Here is a 22463-nt window from a genome sequence, read left to right as displayed (position 1 = left end):
GCAGAAGATCTAGGTGCTGCTGTAGGCCCTCCTTGGTTGGTGACAGAAGCACCAGATCATCAGCAAACAGAAGACATTTGACTTCAGATTCTAGTAGGGTGAGGCCGGGTGCTGCAGACTGTTCTAGTGCCCTCGCCAATTCGTTGATATATAGTTGAAGAGGGTGGGGCTTAAACTGCATCCCTGTCTCACCCACGGCCCTGTTGAAAGAAATGTGTGTATTTTTTGCCAATTTTAACCGCACACTTGTTGTTTGTGTACATGGATTTTATAATGTCGTATGTTTTCCCCCAACCCCACTTTCCATCAATTTGTATAGCAGACCCTCATGCCAAATTGAGTCAAAAGCTTTTTTGAAATCAACAAAGCATGAGAAGACTTTGCCTTTGTTTTGGTTTGTTTGTTTGTCAATTAGGGTGTGCAGGGTGAATACGTGGTCTGTCGTACGGTAATTTGGTAAAAAGCCAATTTGACATTTGCTCAGTACATTGTTTTCACTGAGGAAATGAACTAGTCTGCTGTTAATGATAATGCAGAGGATACCATCAACACCACAGGACTTTTTGGGTTGGAGGGTTTGTATTTTGTCCTGTAGTTCATTCAATGTAATTGGAGAATCCAGTGGGTTCTGGTAGTCTTTAATAGTTGATTCTAAGATTTGCATTTGATCATGTATATTTTTTTGCTGTTTGTTCTCTGTTATAGGGCCAAAAAGATTGGAGAAGTGGTTTACCCATACATCTCCGTTTTGGATAGATAGCTCTTCGTGTTTTGTTTGTTTAGTGTTTTCCAATTTTCCCAGAAGTGGTTAGAGTCTATGGATTCTTCAGTTACATTGAGCTGATTTCTGACATGCTGTTCCTTCTTTTTCCGTAGTGTATTTCTGTATTGTTTTAGTGATTCACCATAGTGAAGGCATAGGCTCAGGTTTTCTGGGTCTCTATGTTTTTGGTTGGATAGGTTTCTCAATTTCTTTCTTAGGTTTTTGCATTCTTCATCAAACCATTTATCACTGTTGTTACTTTTCTTTGGTTTTCTGTTAAAGATTTTTAGATTTGATAGGGAAGCTGAGAGGTCAAATATACTGTTTAGGTTTTCTACTGCCAAGTTTACACCTTCACTATTACAGTGGAACATTTTGTCCAGGAAGTTGTCTAGAATGGATTGAATTTGTTGTTGCCTAATTGTTTTTTGGTAGGTTTCAACACTACTTTCCTTCCATCTATAGCATTTCTTTATATTATTCAGTTCCTTTGGCTTTGATGCCTCATAATTGAGTATTGCTCTGTTCAAGTAGACTGTGATTTTGCTGTGGTCTGATAGGGGTGTCAGTGGGCTGACTGTGAACGCTCTGAGAGACTCTGAGGGATCTCTCTCTCTTTTTTTCTCTCTCTCTCTCTCTCTCTCTCTCTCTCTCTCTCTCTCTCTCTTTCCCAATCTGGGTTCATTCTCTCTCTCTCTCTCTCGCTCTCTCACTCTCTCACTCTCTCACGCTCTCTCTTTCTCTCTCTCTCGCTCTCTTGCTCTCTCTCTCTCTCGCTCTCTCTTTCTGTCTCTCTCGCTCTCCCTCTCTCCATTTATGTCTCTCTCTGTCTATTTCACTAGCTTGTTCTTTCTCTCTTTCTCTCTTTCTTTCTCTCTCAATTCAATTCAAATACATGTGCTTTATTGGCATGACCTAACAATGTTCATATTTGGAGATTTACAATATGAACATAATTAAAATAATAATAATCAATATTGTCAACGGGACAACAGTAACAACAATAATCAAGGGTCAAAATAACCATTGAACAATAACAATAAGCATAGCGGACATGTGGTGGTTGGTTGGTCTGTCAGACACTGTCCCTCATCTTATGGCAGGCAGCAATGTAGTGCGCTGCCAACCCACAGCTCTCTGCGTCCTCCCCCAACAGGACGGGTAGCCTATTCTCATCCCCAACAGGACGGGTAGCCTATTCTCATCAGCGTGGTCTTGAATAAGAGTTTCAAATTTGGGGAAATGACACTCTCTAATTGTTTTATATTTTTGGCATTTTGTCAGGAAATGCGGCTCTGTCTCGGGTTCTGCTGTGGTGCCGTGGTTACACAGCCTTTCCTCTACAGGGAGCCAGGTTTTCCTGTGTCTACCCTTCTCAATGGAAAGGCTGTGCTCACTGAGCCTGTACTTTGTCAAGGTTTTTCTAAGGTTGTGATCAGTAACCATGGTCAAATAGTTAGCCATGGTGTACTGTTGATTTAGGGCCAGATAGCACTGCATTTTGCTTTGCGCTTGTGTTTCCCAATAAGTAGTGTAGTTTTGTTTTGACTGTGTTGTAATTTGGTTTATTCTAATTGATTGGATGTTCTGGTCCTGAGGCTTCAGTGTGTTAGTAGAACAGGTTTGTGAACTCAGCCCCAGGACCAGCTGGATGAGGGGACTCTTTTCTTTGCTCAGCTCTTGGCATTGCAGGGCTTGGTAATGATATGAGAGGGGTCACTGTATTATAGATGTTTCCAAAACTTAATGTCACGATCGTTTACAGACAGGACGGACCAAGGCGTAGCGTGATATGCATACATGTTTATTTATATTGAATAAACACCACGACAAAACAACAAATGAAATGAAACGTGAAGTCCAAGGTAGACAAACAACATACCTCACACGGAACAAGATCCCACAACTAACTCGTGCCAGAAGGCTGCCTAAGTATGGTCCCCAATCAGAGACAACGAGCGACAGCTGCCTCTGATTGGGAACCACACCGGCCAACATAGAAATAGACATACTAGAATATCAACATAGAACTACACAACATAGAACATACACACCCTGACTCAACAAATAAACGTCCCCTGAGTCAGAGCGTGACAGTACCCCCCCCCCAAAGGTGCGGACTCCGACCGCGCCACATAAACATAACAGGGTAGGGGCCGGGTGGGCATTCCGCCTCGGAGGCGGATCCGGCTCTGGGCGTGACCACCACCTATTCTCCGCCTCCCTGTTGCGCCCCTGGTCAGGTCTGGACCTCGGCGCGCTGCTTCCCCTCTCCTTCCTCCCACAAAGTACCACGCCCTGTCTGGACCCTGGTGTGGGTCCACACAGGGCTAAACAGTTTTAATATAGCCAATTGAAATGTTGTACTAGTGAATTTGAGCATCTCATTTAGGATGCCATCAGGTCCGCATGCTTTTTTAAATTTGAGGTCCTGAAGTTTCTTATAGAGCTCCTGGTCCGATGTATTTTGATTGTCCTTTATAGCTTTTTCTAATCCCTTCAACTTCTCAGGAATTTGGCATTGTTCTGCATTTGCATCAATTTGAACGGTGTTGTGGAGTGTTTTTAAAATGTGTTGTCCATGTCACCATTTTGTATCGCTAATTCCTCTAGTTTCGACTGTTTTAGGTATTTCCAATTTTGCCAGAAGTTGTTTGTGTTTATGGACTCCTCAATTAGTGTCAGCTTCTTGCTGTTGTACTGTGCTTTTTTGGTTCTGAGTGTATGTTTATTAGTTTTAAAGTCTCACAGTAATGAAGGCGTAATTCACCATTATTTGGGTCTCTGTGCTTTTGGTTTGATAGTGTTCTAGGTTTTTTCCTTATAATTTTACAATCTGCATCAAACCAGTTGTCTTTTTGTTTTTGTTTTTTATCCATTTCAGTTGTGCTTCTTTTGCCGTTTGCCTGAATATATAGTTGATGTTTTTTACTGCTAGATTGATGCCTTCTTTACTGTGAGTGAATGTGGTATCCAGAAAGTTATCTAAGAGTGTTTTGATGTTTTGGTTACTGGTTGCTTTCTGGTATTCTTCTGTGCTGTTTCGGGCCCATCTGTATGAATTTCTGATGTTGTACAGCTTACTGGGCTGTGAATGTGTGGTTGTTTCCATGTCTGTTCTTTTGAGGAACAAGGTAATTTGGCTGTGATCAGACAGAGGTGTTAGTGGCTTGACGGTGAATGAGCTGAGAGAGAAAGGGTCAATGTCTTGAATCATATAGTCTACTGTGCTGTGGCCAAGAGGTGAGCAAATAGTGAATCTCTCTATAACCCGCCCATCTCCCTCCCTCCACCCATCCCTCTCTCTCTCCCTCCCTCCGACCATCTCTCTCTCTAACCATCCATCCCTCCCTCCCTCTCTCCGACCATCTCTCTTTTTAACCCATCCCTCTCTCTCTCCCTCCCTCCCTCCCTCCGACCATCTCTCTCTCTAACCATCCCTCCCTCCCTCTCTCCCTCACTCTCTCTGACCATCTCTCTTTTTAACCCATCCCTCTCTCTCTCCCTCTCTCCCTCTCTCCGACCATCTCTCTTTTTAACCCATCCCGCTCTCTCTCCCTCCATCCCTCCGACCATCTCTCTCTCTAACCATCCCTCCCTCCCTCTCTCTCTCCCTCTCCCCCTCCCTCCCCTCCGTCCCTCCGACCATCTCTCTCTATAACCCATCACTCTCTCTCTCCCTCCCTCCCTCCGACCATCTCTCTTTTTAACCTATCCTTCTCTCTCCTTCCTCCCCCATCCCTCTCTTACTCTTCCCCCCATCCCTCTCTTCCACAGGTTGGTGGCACCTTAATTGGGAGGGACGGGCTCGTGGTAATCAAATAGTGAATCTCTCTATAACCCGCCCATCTCCCTCCCTCCACCCATCCCTCTCTCTCTCCCTCCCTCCGACCATCTCTCTCTCTAACCATCCATCCCTCCCTCCCTCCCTCTCTCCGACCATCTCTCTTTTTAACCCATCCCTCTCTCTCCCTCCCTCCCTCCCTCCGACCATCTCTCTCTCTAACCATCCCTCCCTCCCTCTCTCCCTCACTCTCTCTGACCATCTCTCTTTTTAACCCATCCCTCTCTCTCTCTCCCTCTCTCCCTCTCTCCGACCATCTCTCTTTTTAACCCATCCCGCTCTCTCTCCCTCCATCCCTCCGACCATCTCTCTCTCTAACCATCCCTCCCTCCCTCTCTCTCTCCCTCCCTCCCTCCCTCCCTCCGTCCCTCCGACCATCTCTCTCTATAACCCATCACTCTCTCTCTCCCTCCCTCCCTCCGACCATCTCTCTTTTTAACCTATCCTTCTCTCTCCCTCCTCCCCCATCCCTCTCTTACTCTTCCCCCCATCCCTCTCTTCCACAGGTTGGTGGCACCTTAATTGGGAGGGACGGGCTCGTGGTAATGGCTGGAGTGGTATAAGTGGAATGGTATCAAATACATGGTTTCCAGGTGTTTGATGCCATTCCATTTGCTCAGTTTCGGCCATTATTATGAGCCGTCCTCCCCTCAGCAGCCTCCTGTGCTCTCTTCCAGGAGCGTCCGGGCAGTAAGAAGAAGGGTCGTGAGGAGGTGGTGGGGGGGAAGCGTCCTGGAGGTAAGTCTGGTAAAGAACCAGGCAGAGAGCTCTCCTCCACCACAGCCAGCCCTGAGAGTGACTACCAGGACCACCTCACTGACTCTACTGTAGAGCCTGAACTACAGGACAAATACAGGAGACAGCTGCATCAACAGGCTAGTACACTGTTATACTATACTATACTATACTATACTATACTATACTATACTATAATATACTATACTATACTATACTATACTATAATATACTATACTATACTATACTATACTATAATATACTATACTATACTATAATATACTATACTATAATATGCTATACTATACTATACTATACTATACTATACTATACTATAATATACTGTACTATACTATACTATACTATACTATACTATACTATAATATACTTTACTATACTATACTATACTATACTATACTACCAGGACCACCTCACTGACTCTACTGTAGAGCCTGAACTACAGGACAAATACAGGAGACAGCTGCATCAACAGGCTAGTACACTGTTATACTATACTATACTATACTATACTATACTATAATATACTATACTATACTATACTATAATATAATATAATATACTATACTATACTATACTATAATATACTATACTATACTATAATATGCTATACTATACTATAATATACTATACTACACTATACTATACTATAATATACTATACTATAATATAATATACTTTACTATACTATACTATACTATACTATACTATAATATACTATACTATACTATAATATGCTATACTATACTATACTATACTATAATATACTATACTATACTATACTATACTATACTATAATATACTATACTATACTATACTATACTATACTATACTATACTATCAGGACCACCACACCGACTCTACTGTAGAGCCTGAACTACTGGACAAATACAGGAGACAGCTGCACCAGCAGGCTAGTACACTGCTATACTATACTATACTATACTATACTATACTATACTATACTATACTATACTATACTATACTATACTGCCAGGACCACCACACTGACTCTACTGTAGAGCCTGAACTACAGGACAAATACAGGCGACAGCTGCATCAACAGGCTAGTACACTGTTATACTATACTATACTATACTATACTATACTATACTATACTATACTACCAGGACCACCACACTGACTCTACTGTAGAGCCTGAACTACAGGACAAATACAGGAGACAGCTGCACCAGCAGGCTAGTACACTGTTATACTATACTATACTATACTATACTATACTATACTACCAGGACCACCACACTGACTCTACTGTAGAGCCTGAACTACAGGACAAATACAGGAGACAGCTGCACCAGCAGGCTAGTACACTGTTATACTATACTATACTATACTATACTATACTATACTATACTATACTATACTATACTATACTATCAGGACCACCACACTGACTCTACTGTAGAGCCTGAACTACAGGACAAATACAGGAGACAAGCTGCACCAGCAGGCTAGTACACTGTTATACTATACTATACTATACTATACTATACTATACTATACTATCAGGACCACCACACTGACTCTACTGTAGAGCCTGAAACTACAGGACAAATACAGGAGACAGCTGCACCAGCAGGCTAGTACACTGTTATACTATACTATACTATACTATACTACACTATACTATACTATACTATACTATACTATACTATACTATACTATACTATACTACCAGGACCACCACACTGACTCTACTGTAGAGCCTGAACTACAGGACAAATACAGGAGACAGCTGCACCAGCAGGCTAGTACACTGTTATACTATACTATACTATACTATACTATACTATACTATACTATCAGGACCACCACACTGACTCTACTGTAGAGCCTGAACTACAGGACAAATACAGGAGACAGCTGCACCAGCAGGCTAGTACACTGTTATACTATACTATACTATACTATACTATACTATACTACCAGGACCACCACACTGACTCTACTGTAGAGCCTGAACTACAGGACAAATACAGGAGACAGCTGCACCAGCAGGCTAGTACACTGTTATACTATACTATACTATACTATACTATACTATACTATACTATACTACCAGGACCACCACACTGACTCTACTGTAGAGCCTGAACTACAGGACAAATACAGGCGACAGCTGCATCAACAGGCTAGTACACTGTTATACTATACTATACTATACTATACTATACTATACTATACTATACTACCAGGACCACCACACTGACTCTACTGTAGAGCCTGAACTACTGGACAAATACAGGAGACAGCTGCACCAGCAGGCTAGTACACTGTTATACTATACTATACTATACTATACTATACTATACTATACTATACTATACTATACTATACTATCAGGACCACCACACTGACTCTACTGTAGAGCCTGAACTACAGGACAAATACAGGAGACAGCTGCACCAACAGGCTAGTACACTGTTATACTATACTATACTATACTATACTATACTATACTATACTACCAGGACCACCACACTGACTCTACTGTAGAGCCTGAACTACAGGACAAATACAGGAGACAGCTGCACCAGCAGGCTAGTACACTGTTATACTATACTATACTATACTATACTATACTATACTATACTATACTATACTATACTATACTATACTACCAGGACCACCACACTGACTCTACTGTAGAGTCTGAACTACAGGACAAATACAGGAGACAGCTGCACCAGCAGGCTAGTACACTGTTATACTATACTATACTATACTATACTATACTATACTATACTATACTATACTACCAGGACCACCACACTGACTCTACTGTAGAGCCTGAACTACAGGACAAATACAGGAGACAGCTGCACCAGCAGGCTAGTACACTGTTATACTATACTATACTATACTATACTATACTATACTATACTATACTATACTATAATATACTATACTATACTATACTATAATATACTATACTATAATATACTATACTATACTATACTATACTATACTATACTATACTATACTATACTATACTATACTATCAGGACCACCACACTGACTCTACTGTAGAGCCTGAACTACAGGACAAATACAGGAGACAGCTGCACCAACAGGCTAGTACACTGTTATACTATACTATACTATACTATACTATACTATACTATACTATACTATACTATACTACCAGGACCACCACACTGACTCTACTGTAGAGCCTGAACTACAGGACAAATACAGGAGACAGCTGCACCAACAGGCTAGTACACTGTTATACTGTACATGTTTGATTTGTTTAACACTTTTTGGGTTACTACATGATTCCATATGTGTTATTTCATCGTTTTGATGTCTTCACTATTATTCTACAATGTAGAAAATGGTATAAAAAAAAAAAAAAAAACCTTGAATGTGTACTTGTTCTTAAACTTTTTACTGGTACTGTATGTTTACTTTGCCAAAGCAAGTGAAGTAGATAATAAACAAAAGTGGTTCTCTCTCTCTTTCTTTCTCTGTCTCTCTCTTCCCCCCCTCTCTGTCTCTCTCTCTCCCTCTCTCTCCCTGTCTCTCTCTCTCTCTCTCTCTCTCTCTCTCTCTCTCTCTCTCTCTCTCTCTCTCTCTCTCTCTTTCTCTTCCAGGTGTATATTCTAATGGAAGGCTTAGTGGACTCTCTGTGTGTGCTGTTGGATGAGGCTGCAGAGGGACAGGCTGTGAGCTGACACACACACACACACACACACACACAGCTCTCTGATCCCAATGTCCAACTTCAATAGATTCCCTTCTTCCTCCTTAACACACACCTTTGTACTGAGAATCCATCACAGGTGCAGAGGTTTATTTTCTCACTATGACATCAATAAACTTGCTTTGTGAACTTACTGTCTTGGTTTCCTTATTATGACTGAGAGATGTGGTTGTCTCACCTAGCTCCCTCACACACACTGATTCTGAGGAGGAGGAGCGTGGGTTAAACGCTGACAGCATGCTACCCACTACCCAGTATCCACCCCCATCCCGCCCCTTCTCTCTCTCTCTCTCTCTCTCTCACACTCTCTCTCTCTCTCTCTCTCTCTCTCTCTCTCTCTCTCTCTCTCTCTCTCTGTCTCTCTCTCTCTCTCTCTCTCTCTTTCTTACTCTCTCTCTCTCTCTCTTTCTTACTCTCTCTCTCTCTCTCTTTCTTACTCTCTCTCTCTCTCTCCCTCTCTCACTCTCTCTCTCTCTCTCTCTCTCTCTCTCTCTCTCTCTCTCTCTCTCTCTCTCTCTCTGTGAGCTGTGCGTATGCGTACCTGCCATGCATGCGTGCGTGTGTGAGTGGGCGCGTGAGTGTGCCATGCCGTTGGTTGTCCTATGCGGATGTCACGGTTGCTGCCCGCCTCGTGCATCCCAACTTCACCCGACCGTTGTAAAAGGAACAGACTACACGTCCCTTCGGAATTCCACTGCCGTTCCACGCACGGGGCTGGAGCACTGCTTTCTGCTCGTCTGTCCTCAGTCATCAACCGGCATGTTTCGGGAGTAGCCTACCGATAGCTCCCTTGCTCGCTGCATCTCTGTGTTACGGTTCAGTGCTGCTGATACCGGTGGTTTAATACTACTGGGGGAATACCTACACTGCAGAGAGAGGGAGAGAGCGAGAGAGGGAAGGAGCGGAGAGGAGGATGGTGCCTGGTGTAGGAGGAGGGAGGTGATCATGGCAGAGGTAAGCGGAACGGACAGAATGCGGTAAACTAAGCACATTGGCTATCTGGGTTTTTAGGCTACCGCGACATAAAACAAATCATAGTTTACTGCGATATTTAAACATAGCCAAAGCTAAACTTGGATGATTTGATAGGCTATTAGTTCGTTTGACATTATTCTGCAGTTTATTTTTTGCAACAAAAGCGGTGTGCTGTATAGGTATTGTAGGCAATTTGAGGGTTGGTTAGTGTGGCCATGTTTTTTTTGACAGCTCAGATTGGACAATGAGCACATTGCGTTGCGTAAGAATATTTGCATGAATGCTTTGGTAGTTTAGTAGTCAGTGCCTCCTCTAGCGTTTTGGGGGCCCTAAGCGAGATTTGGTCAGGGGGCACCTCCCCACCTCGAGGGCAGAACGTTTTAGTGATATCTGTGAGTGACTAATACAATCAATGGGGGCACCCTGGAGGTCAGGGCTCTGTGGTAATGTGGTGATGATTAGGCCTACTACAAGGGTTAGATAGCTGGGTAGACTACCTTACCTGACATGGGCTAATTCAGTGACTGACAACAAGAGAAACACTGCTGATGAACAACCACATTTCGAAATTGCACTTTTCTAACTGTCAACAGTAAGTTGAGACCCCGACTAAGTTTATATATATTTCTTGTTTTTGTCGGGGGCCCCTAGTAACCTATAGTGGGCTGCTGCATGGAAAGGAGGTGTGTGTGTGGACGTGTTTAACAAAAATTTGACCAACTGTGGACATTTTGTTAGTCCCCACGAGGTCAAATGCTATTTCTAGGGGGTTTAGGGTTAAGGTTAGAATTAGTGTTAGGGTTAGAATGATGTTAAGGGTTAGGGTTAGGATCTAGGGTTAGGTTTATGGTTAGGGAAAATAGGATTTTGAATGGGACTGAATTGTGTGTCCCCACAAGATTAGCTGTACAAGACTGTGTGTGTGTGTGTGTGTGTGTGTGTGTGTGTGTGTGTGTGTGTGTGTGTGTGTGTGTGTGTGTGTGTGAGAGAGAGCTGGAGATGATTTGTCAGAAAGGTGATACTGATTGAACTGCTGATGTTTCCATTCTTTATTTTCTCTGTGTCCTCAAGTCTGTCTGTCTGTCCTCTCTCTCCTCTCTCTCTTCTCTCTCTCCTCTCTCTCTTCTCTCTCTCCTCTCCCTCTCTCCTCTCTCCTTTCCCTCTTTCTCTCCTCTCTCTCTTCTCTCTCTCTTCTCCCTCTCTCTTCTCTATTTCCTCTCTCTCTCCTCTCCTCTCTCCTCTCTCCCTCTCTCTCCTCTCCCCCTATCTCTTCTCTCTTTCCTCTCTCTCCTCTCCCCTCTCTCTCCTCTCCTCTCCCCTCTCTCTCCTCTCTCTCTCAGTGTGTATTGCAGTTCTTCAGTGATATTGCTGAAGTCAGCACTACTGCAGGACAAAGCATTCTGTGACTGTTCTGTTCATCCTAACATCCTATTGGAGGACGGCTGTAGAACAAGCCATCCTATAGGAGGACATTTGAAATATAGAACTAACTAATGACCCTGTTAGCCCACTGAGCCAATAATTGGGCAACACGCCTGATTCCACTAATCAACTCATCATCAAACCTTTGATTAGTGGGACCAGGTGTGTAGTGCTGAGGCTAAAACTAAATGATCACCCCTTTGGGTCCCCAGGACCAGGATTGAGATACACTGGTTTAATGGGTTAATTGTGATGTGAACACAGTCTGAAGTACACAGGAGCCAGACACAGAGGAGAGAAAGAACAGTTTGAGCTCTTAAGAGATGAAGTCTCTCATGTCTCTGGTAATATATTAGTTTAGATGTGAAAGTGGGTTACGGTGTGTGTGTGTGGGGGTGTGTGTGTGTGTGTGGGTGTGTGTGTGTGTGTGTGTGTGTGTGTGTGTGTGTGCGTGCGTGCGTGCGTATGTGTGTGTGTGTGTGTGTGTGTGTGTGTTGGCCTGGATAAGACCAAGCTCTGCCAGACACATAAATAGTGGCACTTTTTTATGACCTACTTCCTGTTGACAAGTAGAATGAAGTTTCTCCGACACTCTGATCTAAGTTCAGTTATGTGTTTTCCCCTCTAATGGTTCAGGATAGAATTAGGGGAAGTGTAAACTGATCCTAGATCAGTGGTTAGGTTCGTATCTAATGGTTTAGGTTAGGATTATCGGAGTGTAATCTGGTCCTAGATCAGTGGTTAGGTTCGTATCTAATGGTTTAGGTTAGGATTATCGGAGTGTAATCTGGTCCTAGATCAGTGGTTAGGTTCGTATCTAATGGTTCAATCTGAATTTGTTGCAGGAAACTGATCCTAGGTCTGCAGTATTGGGCGACAGGAGAATAAAGCAATCTAGTCTCTTCAGGGTTCGTCCCAAATGGCACCCCATTCCCATTAAAGTGCACTACTTTTGACCAGGACCTGTAGGGCGCTTGTTAAAAGTAGTTCACTATATGGAATATGGTACACTATATAGGGAATAAGGTTCCAATTCGGACGCTGGCCAATAATCTAACAAACAGGATCAAGAAGAGACTCCTATCTCTCCTGTCAGCAAATAGCATTTAGTTAGAAGTGTTTAGTAGTCATATTACTGGATAATTAGCTAATTAACCAAGGAACAGTTAAAGTGTTAAGTAGTCATATTACTGGATAATTAGCTAATTAACCAAGGAACAGTTAAAGTGTTTAGTAGTCATATTACTGGATAATTAGCTAATTAACCAAGGAACAGTTAAAGTGTTTAGTAGTCATATTACTGGATAATTAGCTAATTAACCAAGGAACAGTTAAAGTGTTTAGTAGTCATATTACTGGATAATTAGCTAATTAACCAAGGAACAGTTAGTGTTTAGTAGTCATATTACTGGATAATTAGCTAATTAACCAAGGAACAGTTAAAGTGTTTAGTAGTCATATTACTGGATAATTAGCTAATTAACTAAGGAACAGTTAGTGTTTAGTAGTCATATTACTGGATAATTAGCTAATTAACCAAGGAACTGTTAAAGTGTTTAGTAGTCATATTACTGGATAATTAGCTAATTAACTAAGGAACAGTTAGTGTTTAGTAGTCATATTACTGGATAATTAGCTAATTAACCAAGGAACAGTTAGTGTTTAGTAGTCATATTACTGGATAATTAGCTAATTAACCAAGGAACAGTTAGTGTTTAGTAGTCATATTACTGGATAATTAGCTAATTAACCAAGGAACAGTTAAAGTGTTTAGTAGTCATATTACTGGATAATTAGCTAATTAACCAAGGAACAGTTAAAGTGTTAAGTAGTCATATTACTGGATAATTAGCTAATTAACCAAGGAACAGTTAAAGTGTTTAGTAGTCATATTACTGGATAATTAGCTAATTAACTAAGGAACAGTTAAAGTGTTAAGTAGTCATATTACTGGATAATTAGCTAATTAACCAAGGAACAGTTAAAGTGTTAAGTAGTCATATTACTGGATAATTAGCTAATTAACCAAGGAACAGTTAGTGTTTAGTAGTCATATTACTGGATAATTAGCTAATTAACCAAGGAACAGTTAAAGTGTTTAGTAGTCATATTACTGGATAATTAGCTAATTAACCAAGGAACAGTTAAAGTGTTTAGTAGTCATATTACTGGATAATTAGCTAATTAACCAAGGAACAGTTAAAGTGTTTAGTAGTCATATTACTGGATAATTAGCTAATTAACCAAGGAACAGTTAAAGTGTTTAGTAGTCATATTACTGGATAATTAGCTAATTAACCAAGGAACAGTTAGTGTTTAGTAGTCATATTACTGGATAATTAGCTAATTAACCAAGGAACAGTTAGTGTTTAGTAGTCATATTACTGGATAATTAGCTAATTAACTAAGGAACAGTTAAAGTGTTTAGTAGTCATATTACTGGATAATTAGCTAATTAACCAAGGAACAGTTAAAGTGTTTAGTAGTCATATTACTGGATAATTAGCTAATTAACCAAGGAACAGTTAAAGTGTTTAGTAGTCATATTACTGGATAATTAGCTAATTAACCAAGGAACAGTTAAAGTGTTAAGTAGTCATATTACTGGATAATTAGCTAATTAACCAAGGAACAGTTAGTGTTTAGTAGTCATATTACTGGATAATTAGCTAATTAACCAAGGAACAGTTAAAGTGTTTAGTAGTCATATTACTGGATAATTAGCTAATTAACCAAGGAACAGTTAAAGTGTTTAGTAGTCATATTACTGGATAATTAGCTAATTAACCAAGGAACAGTTAAAGTGTTTAGTAGTCATATTACTGGATAATTAGCTAATTAACCAAGGAACAGTTAAAGTGTTTAGTAGTCATATTACTGGATAATTAGCTAATTAACCAAGGAACAGTTAGTGTTTAGTAGTCATATTACTGGATAATTAGCTAATTAACCAAGGAACAGTTAGTATTTAGTAGTCATATTACTGGATAATTAGCTAATTAACTAAGGAACAGTTAAAGTGTTTAGTAGTCATATTACTGGATAATTAGCTAATTAACCAAGGAACAGTTAAAGTGTTTAGTAGTCATATTACTGGATAATTAGCTAATTAACCAAGGAACAGTTAAAGTGTTTAGTAGTCATATTACTGGATAATTAGCTAATTAACCAAGGAACAGTTAGTGTTTAGTAGTCATATTACTGGATAATTAGCTAATTAACCAAGGAACAGTTAAAGTGTTTAGTAGTCATATTACTGGATAATTAGCTAATTAACCAAGGAACAGTTAAAGTGTTTAGTAGTCATATTACTGGATAATTAGCTAATTAACCAAGGAACAGTTAAAGTGTTAAGTAGTCATATTACTGGATAATTAGCTAATTAACCAAGGAACAGTTCAAGTGTTAAGTAGTCATATTACTGGATAATTAGCTAATTAACCAAGGAACAGTTAAAGTGTTTAGTAGTCATATTACTGGATAATTAGCTAATTAACTAAGGAACAGTTAGTGTTTAGTAGTCATATTACTGGATAATTAATTAATTAACCAAGGAACAGTTGAAATCAAATCAAATCAAATTGTATTGGTCACATACACGTGTTTAGCAGATGTTATTGCGGGTGTAGCGTAATGCTTGTGCTTCTAGCTCCAACAGTGCAGTAATATCTAACAATTTACAACATATACCCAATACACACAAAACTAAGTAAAGCAATGGAATTAAGAATATATACATAAATATATGGACGAGCAATGACAGAGCGACATAGACTAAGATACAGTAGAATATTATAGTATAGAATACAGTATATACATATGAGATGAGTAGTGCAAGATATGTAAACATTATTAAAGTGACTAGTGTTCCATTTATTAAAGTGGCCAGTGATTTCTAATCTATGTATATAGGCAGCAGCCTCTAATGTGCTAGTGAAGGCTCTTTAACAGTCTGATCGCCTTGAGTTAGAAGCTGTTTTTCAGTCTCTCGGTCCCAGCTTTGATGCACCTGTACTGACCTCGCCTTCTGGATGATAGCGGGGTGAACAGGCAGTGGCTCGGTTGGTTGTTGTCCTTGATGATCTTTTTGGCCTTCCTGTGACATCAGGTGCTGTAGGTGTCCTGGAGGGCGGGTAGTTTGCCCTTGGTAATGCGTTCGGCAGACCGCACCACCCTCTGGAGAGCCCTGCAGTTGCGGGCGGTGCAGCTGCCATACCAGGTGGTGATACAGCCCGATAGGATTCTCTCAATTGTGCATCTGTAAAAGTTTGTGAGGGTTTTATGTGCCAAGCCAAATTTCTTCAGCCTCCTGAGGTTGAAGAGGCGCTGTTGCGCCTTCTTCACCACACTGTCTGTGTGGGTGGACCATTTCAGTTTGTCAGTGATGTGTACGACGAGGAACTTGAAGCTTGCCACCTTCTCCACTGCGGTCCCGTCGATGTGGATAGGGAGGTGCACCCTCTGCTGTTTCCTGAAGTCCATGATCATCTCCTTTGTTTTGTTGACGTTGAGTGAGAGGTTCTTTTCCTGGCACCACACTCCTAGAGCCCTCACCACCTCCCTGTAGGCTGTCTCGTCATTGTTGGTAATCAAGCCTACTACTTTTGTGTCGTCTGCAAACTTGATGATTGAGTTGGATTGAGTTGATTGAAGTGTTTAGTAGTCATATTACTGGCTAATTAGCTAATTAACTAAAGAGCAGTTGAGTTGATAATGATTGACTTGTATTAACACATTTTAATTGTTATTTTAAAGAGTTTAATTGTCAGTCTGTGTCTATCACTCTCTCTTTCTCACTTTCTTTTCTCTCTCTCTCTCTCTCTCTCTCTCTCTCTCTCTCTCTCTCTCTCTCTCTCTCTCTCTCTCTCTCTCTCTCTCTCTCTCTCTCTCTCTCTCTCTCTCTCTCCCCCTCCCTCCCTCCTACAGTGGTGCCTCTGACCCCCTCTCCAAAGAGCGGAGACTCTACCACCTGAACTACCTCCCTCCCCCTCATCCACCCCCCTTACCCCACCCCCTTTAACATTTACCTTACACCCCTAACTCCACCCCCCGAACACCAGTCACCATGACAACCTCAGCGTTGCGTCGCCAGGTGAAGAACATTGTTCACAACTACTCTGAGGCAGAGATCAAGGTGACTGTAACTAACTATACTAACTCTACTGTGTTGTAGTAAGGTTTGTTTGCCTGTTGTGTGTTTCCACCTGGTTATTTAACCATCGGGTAACACTGTGGTGTAATGTAAGGTAACACTGTGGTGTAATATCAGGTAACACTGTGGTGTAATATCAGTTAACACTGTGGTGAAATATCAGGTAACACTGTGGTGTAATATCAGGTAACACTGTGGTGTAATATCAGGTAACACTGTGGTGTAATATCAGGTAACATTGTGGTGTAACATAAGGTAACACTGTGGTGTAATATCAGGTAACACTGTGGTGTAATATCAGGTAACACTGTGGTGTAATATCAGGTAACACTGTGGTGTAACATAAGGTAACACTGTGGTGTAATATCAGGTAACACTGTGGTGTAACATAAGGTAACACTGTGGTGTAATATCAGGTAACACTGTGGTGTAATATCAGGTAACACTGTGGTGTAACATAAGGTAACACTGTGGTGTAATATCAGGTAACACTGTGGTGTAATATCAGGTAACACTGTGGTGTAATATCAGGTAACACTGTGGTGTAATGTAAGGTAACACTGTGGTGTAATATCAGGTAACACTGTGGTGTAATATCAGGTAACACTGTGGTGTAATATCAGGTAACATTGTGGTGTAATGTAAGGTAACACTGTGGTGTAATGTAAGGTAACACTGTGGTGTAATATCAGGTAACACTGTGGTGTAATATCAGATAACACTGTGGTGTAATATCAGGTAACACTGGTGTAACATAAGGTAACACTGTGGTGTAATGTAAGGTAACACTGTGGTGTAATATCAGGTAACACTGTGGTGTAATATCAGGTAACACTGTGGTGTAATATCAGGTAACATTGTGGTGTAATGTAAGGTAACACTGTGGTGTAATATCAGGTAACATTGTGGTGTAATGTAAGGTAACACTGTGGTGTAATGTAAGGGAGTTAGCTAGCTATTCAGTTTGATGGTCCCACACTCACCTATGAATTGATACATGTTCATTCATGTTTTATTGACTACTTACAAAGCCTTTATACATTATTGGTAGCCCCTACCTTACACACCTGCTACACTGGGGAGAAGGCAGCCCCTCATTATAGGTAAAATGTTGACAGAAATATTATCCCCCGCACCCCTTTTCTAAACATGGTGTGTGATACCTCTTTCTCTCATTCCAATACCCCTCCCCCTCAACCAGGTGCGCGAGCGACCTCCAACGACCGTGGGGCCCCCCCTCCTCGCTGATGTCAGAGATCGCTGACCTCACCTTTAACGTGGTGGCGTTTGCTGAGGTCATGGGCATGGTCTGGAAACGCCTCAACGACCACGGGAAGAACTGGAGACACGTCTACAAGGTAAACACACACCTTTAAAGAGACACCATTACGTCTACAAGGTAAACACCTTTAAAGACACACCATTACGTCTACAAGGTAAACGCCTTTAAAGACACACCATTACGTCTACAAGGTAAACACCTTTAAAGACACACCATTACGTCTACAAGGTAAACACCTTTAAAGACACACCATTACGTCTACAAGGTAAACACCTTTAAAGACACACCATTACGTCTACAAGGTAAACACCTTTAAAGACACACCATTATGTCTACAAGGTAAACACTAGGGTTGCAAAATTACATGAACTTTCCCAAAATTCCACAGTTTTTTTGTTGTTTATCCTGGTTGGAAGATTCCTGGGGTCAGAAGGGAATAAACAGTAAATGCAGAATCCTCCAACCAGGATTTCTAGAAAACCAGGGACATTTTGGGAAAGGTACCGAAATGTTGCAACCCTAGTAAAGACACCTTTTTCAACGTTGTTTTTTATTTTTAAGAAAATGTAGTGGAGCGAGAGAGTGAGTAGATATACCAGATGAGACCAGTTAAACGAGTCTGTCTTTAAAGGTTGAATATTCAGAAATAGCTCTAATAGTTTGCCTAATTTCAGTTTATGTGGCAAAACAAGCAGTCATTGTGTAGAGAATCATTGTACCATCTAAACTGCTGTCAAATATATTTTCCATAACCAAAAATATTGCATTTTCAGCTGTTTGAAGCTGGTGTACAAAACCGAAAGTAAAAGACACAAAAAAAATTACTTGAGAACGGGAAGCATAGAAATTGCGCATATAGAACAGATCTACCGCTTCTTAGACTTGCTTTCAATGAGAATGTGAATTTGGAATAGTTACATTTTTCAGCATTAAATCAGTCTGACTATTTTGGTCTTATTTTAATATCCTAAATTAGTTTGTACTCATTTTTATCATTCTATGCAGCTTTTATTGTCTTTTATCAAATCTATTTTTAAGTTATGTATTTTAATTTTAGTTTAGTATGTACAGCACCTTGACTTGTGGTGTCTGTATGAAATGTGCAGTAGAAAAAAAGTGTATTATTATTATATTACAAGGCCCTGACGCTGCTCGACTACTTGATCAAGACCGGCTCAGAGAGAGTGGCTCAGCAGTGCCGCGAGAACGCATTCACCATACAGGTGGGTGGGGGAAACTGGAGTACGGTGGGGAGGGTGTTCTGGCACAAAATGGCAGCGAGATCTCATTCACCATACAGGTGAGTGGGGGAAACTGGAGAATGGTTGGGAGGGTGTTCTGGTACAAAATGATATAAATGCTGCAGTGGACTCCTGCTATACACTCTTAGAAATAAAGGTGCTATCAAGAACCTTAAAGGGTTCTTCGACTGTCCCCATAGGAGCACCCTTTGAATAACCCTTTTTGGTTTCAGGTAGAACCGTTTTGGGTTCCATGTACAACCCTTTCCACAGAGGGTTCTACATGGAACCCAAAAGGGTTCTACCTGGAGCCAAAAAGGGTTCTACCTGGAACGAAAAAGGGTTTTCCTATGGGGACAGCTGAAAAACCCTTTTGGAAGCCTTTTTTCTAAGAGTGTAGAATGGTGTCGGTTAGGAATCTCCATGCAATACAGAAGACTGTGGACCCAGCTACATGCACTGGAATATGCACTTACCTGTCATGCTATTAAAAGGAGTTATAGTAACACCAAGCTTATGAGCACTTCACTTCATGTAATGAGTACGTATAAACTGTAGGAGTATCTACAGTTACGCTCAAATATACTGTCACCCTAGCATGATTCACTATTTATTTTAAAATAAAAAAAGTCTACTTCACATTAAACCCTTATCATGTCTCCTATGTAAGGGGCATAGGCTATATAATAATGTATGTGTAATAATGTATATAATATCATGTATATGTAATAATGTATATTATATTATGTATTTATACAACGGGTGGGTCTAATCCTGAATGCCGATTTGGTTAAAACCGCATTCCAGCCGGTGTCTATTCCACAAGTTACCACCGGCTAAATCTGACGTTAAAAATGCCTATTTACTCTGTTCCATCTGACTGCACAATCCACTGTCTCATCAGCCCAGCCAGGCAATTTATAAACTTGATCTCCACTGTAAAAAGCATCTAGACATTATCCCACATTTATTTTAGACTAACATTTAGTTTTCAACAGCAGAGATTTGTATAAACATTGCTGTCTGTCTCTCCGACATTTGCAACATTGTTTCAACATTCAAATTCGATCTCCAGCTGTCCTATAGTAATGAACGTTTCGGGACAAGACAGACAGGCACTGAGCATTTCTCAGCCAGTCGAAATCATGAATCAGCTGGCATCATTTTTATGGATATATACAAAGAAATGTCAATTGAAAAAAGGTCAAACGAAACGAAGTGCAGCTAGTTTGCAGTCTTTCCAGCTTCAGGTTGAAGTGATTGTGTTAGCTGTGTTGTTGGCTAGCTCCTCTGAACAACAGTGTCCTGACGAGTGAGCACATTTCCTACACGAAATCGCGCCTCATTAGCTCATTGTTATGGATGTATCCAAATAAATGTCACTAGAAAACAGCTTAAACAAACGCAAATGCAGCTACTTTGTTGTTTTTCTGGCTGCACTGTTTGACGTGACTGTAAGTTAGCCGTAGTTAGCTAGCTAGCAAGCAAGGGATAAGAACGTTGCCAGCCAGTATGATAATGGAACATTTAGAACGAACGACTGGGTCGCGTCCATAGGTACAGAACAAAAGGACTGAACGACTGGGTCACGTCTCTGGCAACCAAACCGATAGAACGAACGACCAGCCAGCTTGGGTAGCAACCCTAGATTTGTGTCGGGACTATTATCCTGTGGAAGGAGTTATTTGAATATGTTGGTAACCCGTTGTATAAAAGTGATAATGCCCTCGAAGCCGGTGTTTGGAGGATATATTAGCTTCGTCTCGGGCCTAACACCCGTGCCAATATATCCTTCAAACACCGGCTTCTCGGGCATTATCACTTAAATGTAATAATGTATATAATATAATGTATATGTAATAATGTATATAATATAATGTATATGTAATAATGTATATAATATAATGTATATACTATAATATATATAATATAATGTATATGTGATAATGTATATGTGATCATGTATATTATATAATGCTAAGGAATCAATTTCATATTAAATCCTCATCATCATGTCTCCATGTAGACGCTGCGTGACTTCCAGTACATGGACCGTGACGGCCGTGACCAGGGGGCAACGTGAGGGGAGAAGGCCCGCCAGCTGGTGTCTCTACTCAGGGATGAGGAGCGGCCTCAGACAGGAGAGGAGCCAGGCATTGACGACTAAAGAACGCATGACGGCGGGAACGGGGAGGAGGAGGAGGGACAGGGGGAGGAGGAGGAGGGACAGGGGAAGGAGGAGGGACAGGGGGAGGAGGAGGGACGGGGCATGGTGGGGTACCTCCAGCGTACCACCCAGGCCGAAAGGACCAGCCAGCCAAATATGGCAGCTCTCTACGGGGAAGAGTCCATCCGCTCCCCGGGGCTCGCCTCCTCCTTAACTGTGAGTGTAGACTTTAACACTTCCCCTTTAACTGTGAGTGCAGACTTTAACACTTCCCCTTTAACTGTGAGTGTAGACTTTAACACTTCCCCTTTAACTGTGAGTGTAGACTTTAACACTTCCCCTTTAACTGTGAGTGTAGACTTTAACACTTCCCCTTTAACTGTGAGTGCAGACTTTAACACTTCCCCTTTAACTGTGAGTGCAGACTTTAACACTTCCCCTTTAACTGTGAGTGTAGACTTTAACACTTCCCTTTTAACTGTGAGTGTAGACATTAACACTTCTCCTTTAACTGTGAGTGTAGACTTTAATACAGTCGTGGTCAAAAGTTTTGAGAATGACACAAATATTAATTTTCACAAAGTCTGCTGCCTCAGTTTTTATGATGGCAATTTGCATATACTCCAGAATGTTATGAAGAGTGATCAGATGAATTGAAATTAATTGCAAAGTCCCTCTTTGCCATGAAAATGAACTTAATCCCCCAAAAAACATTTCCACTGCATTTCAGCCCTGCCACAAAAGGACCAGCTGACATCATGTCAGTGATTCTCTCGTTAACACAGGTGAGTGTTGACGAGGACAAGGCTGGAGATCACTCTGTCATGCTGATTGAGTTAGAATAACAGACTGGAAGCTTTAAAAGGAGGGTGGTGCTTGAAATCATTCTTCTTCCTCTGTTAACCATGGTTACCTGCAAGGAAACACGTGCCGTTATCATTGCTTTGCACTTCACAGGAAAGGATATTTTTGCTAGTAAGATTGCACCTAAATCAACCATTTATCGGATCATCAAGAACTTCAAGGAGAGAGGTTCAATTGTTGTGAAGAAGGCTTCAGGGCGCCCAAGAATGTCCAGCAAGCGCCAGGACTGTCTCCTAAAGTTGATTCAGCTGCGGGATCGGGGCACCACCAGTG

The 22463-nt window shown here is 41.2% G+C and overlaps 1 protein-coding gene and 1 pseudogene across 1 annotated transcript in view; both read left to right on the top strand.

The window, feature by feature from the left end:
• Window positions 1-9058, top strand: part of LOC123489400 (cilia- and flagella-associated protein 251-like) — a 15818-nt gene extending 6760 nt beyond the window's left edge. Inside the window, exons 3-4 of the mRNA XM_045220002.1 lie at window positions 5285-5486; window positions 8997-9058. Of these exons, the coding sequence (XP_045075937.1) occupies window positions 5285-5486; window positions 8997-9058 (264 nt within the window). The remainder of the gene's footprint in view (window positions 1-5284; window positions 5487-8996) is intronic.
• Window positions 9059-16501: 7443 nt separating this feature from the next.
• LOC123489399 lies at window positions 16502-21339 on the top strand (annotated as a pseudogene).
• The last annotated feature ends 1124 nt before the right edge of the window (window positions 21340-22463 follow it).

The sequence above is a fragment of the Coregonus clupeaformis genome, unplaced genomic scaffold (genome assembly GCF_020615455.1).
Source record: "Coregonus clupeaformis isolate EN_2021a unplaced genomic scaffold, ASM2061545v1 scaf3003, whole genome shotgun sequence".
In the NCBI taxonomy this organism is placed as follows: Eukaryota; Metazoa; Chordata; class Actinopteri; order Salmoniformes; family Salmonidae; genus Coregonus; species Coregonus clupeaformis.
This window is presented reverse-complemented; position numbering and strand designations above follow the sequence as displayed.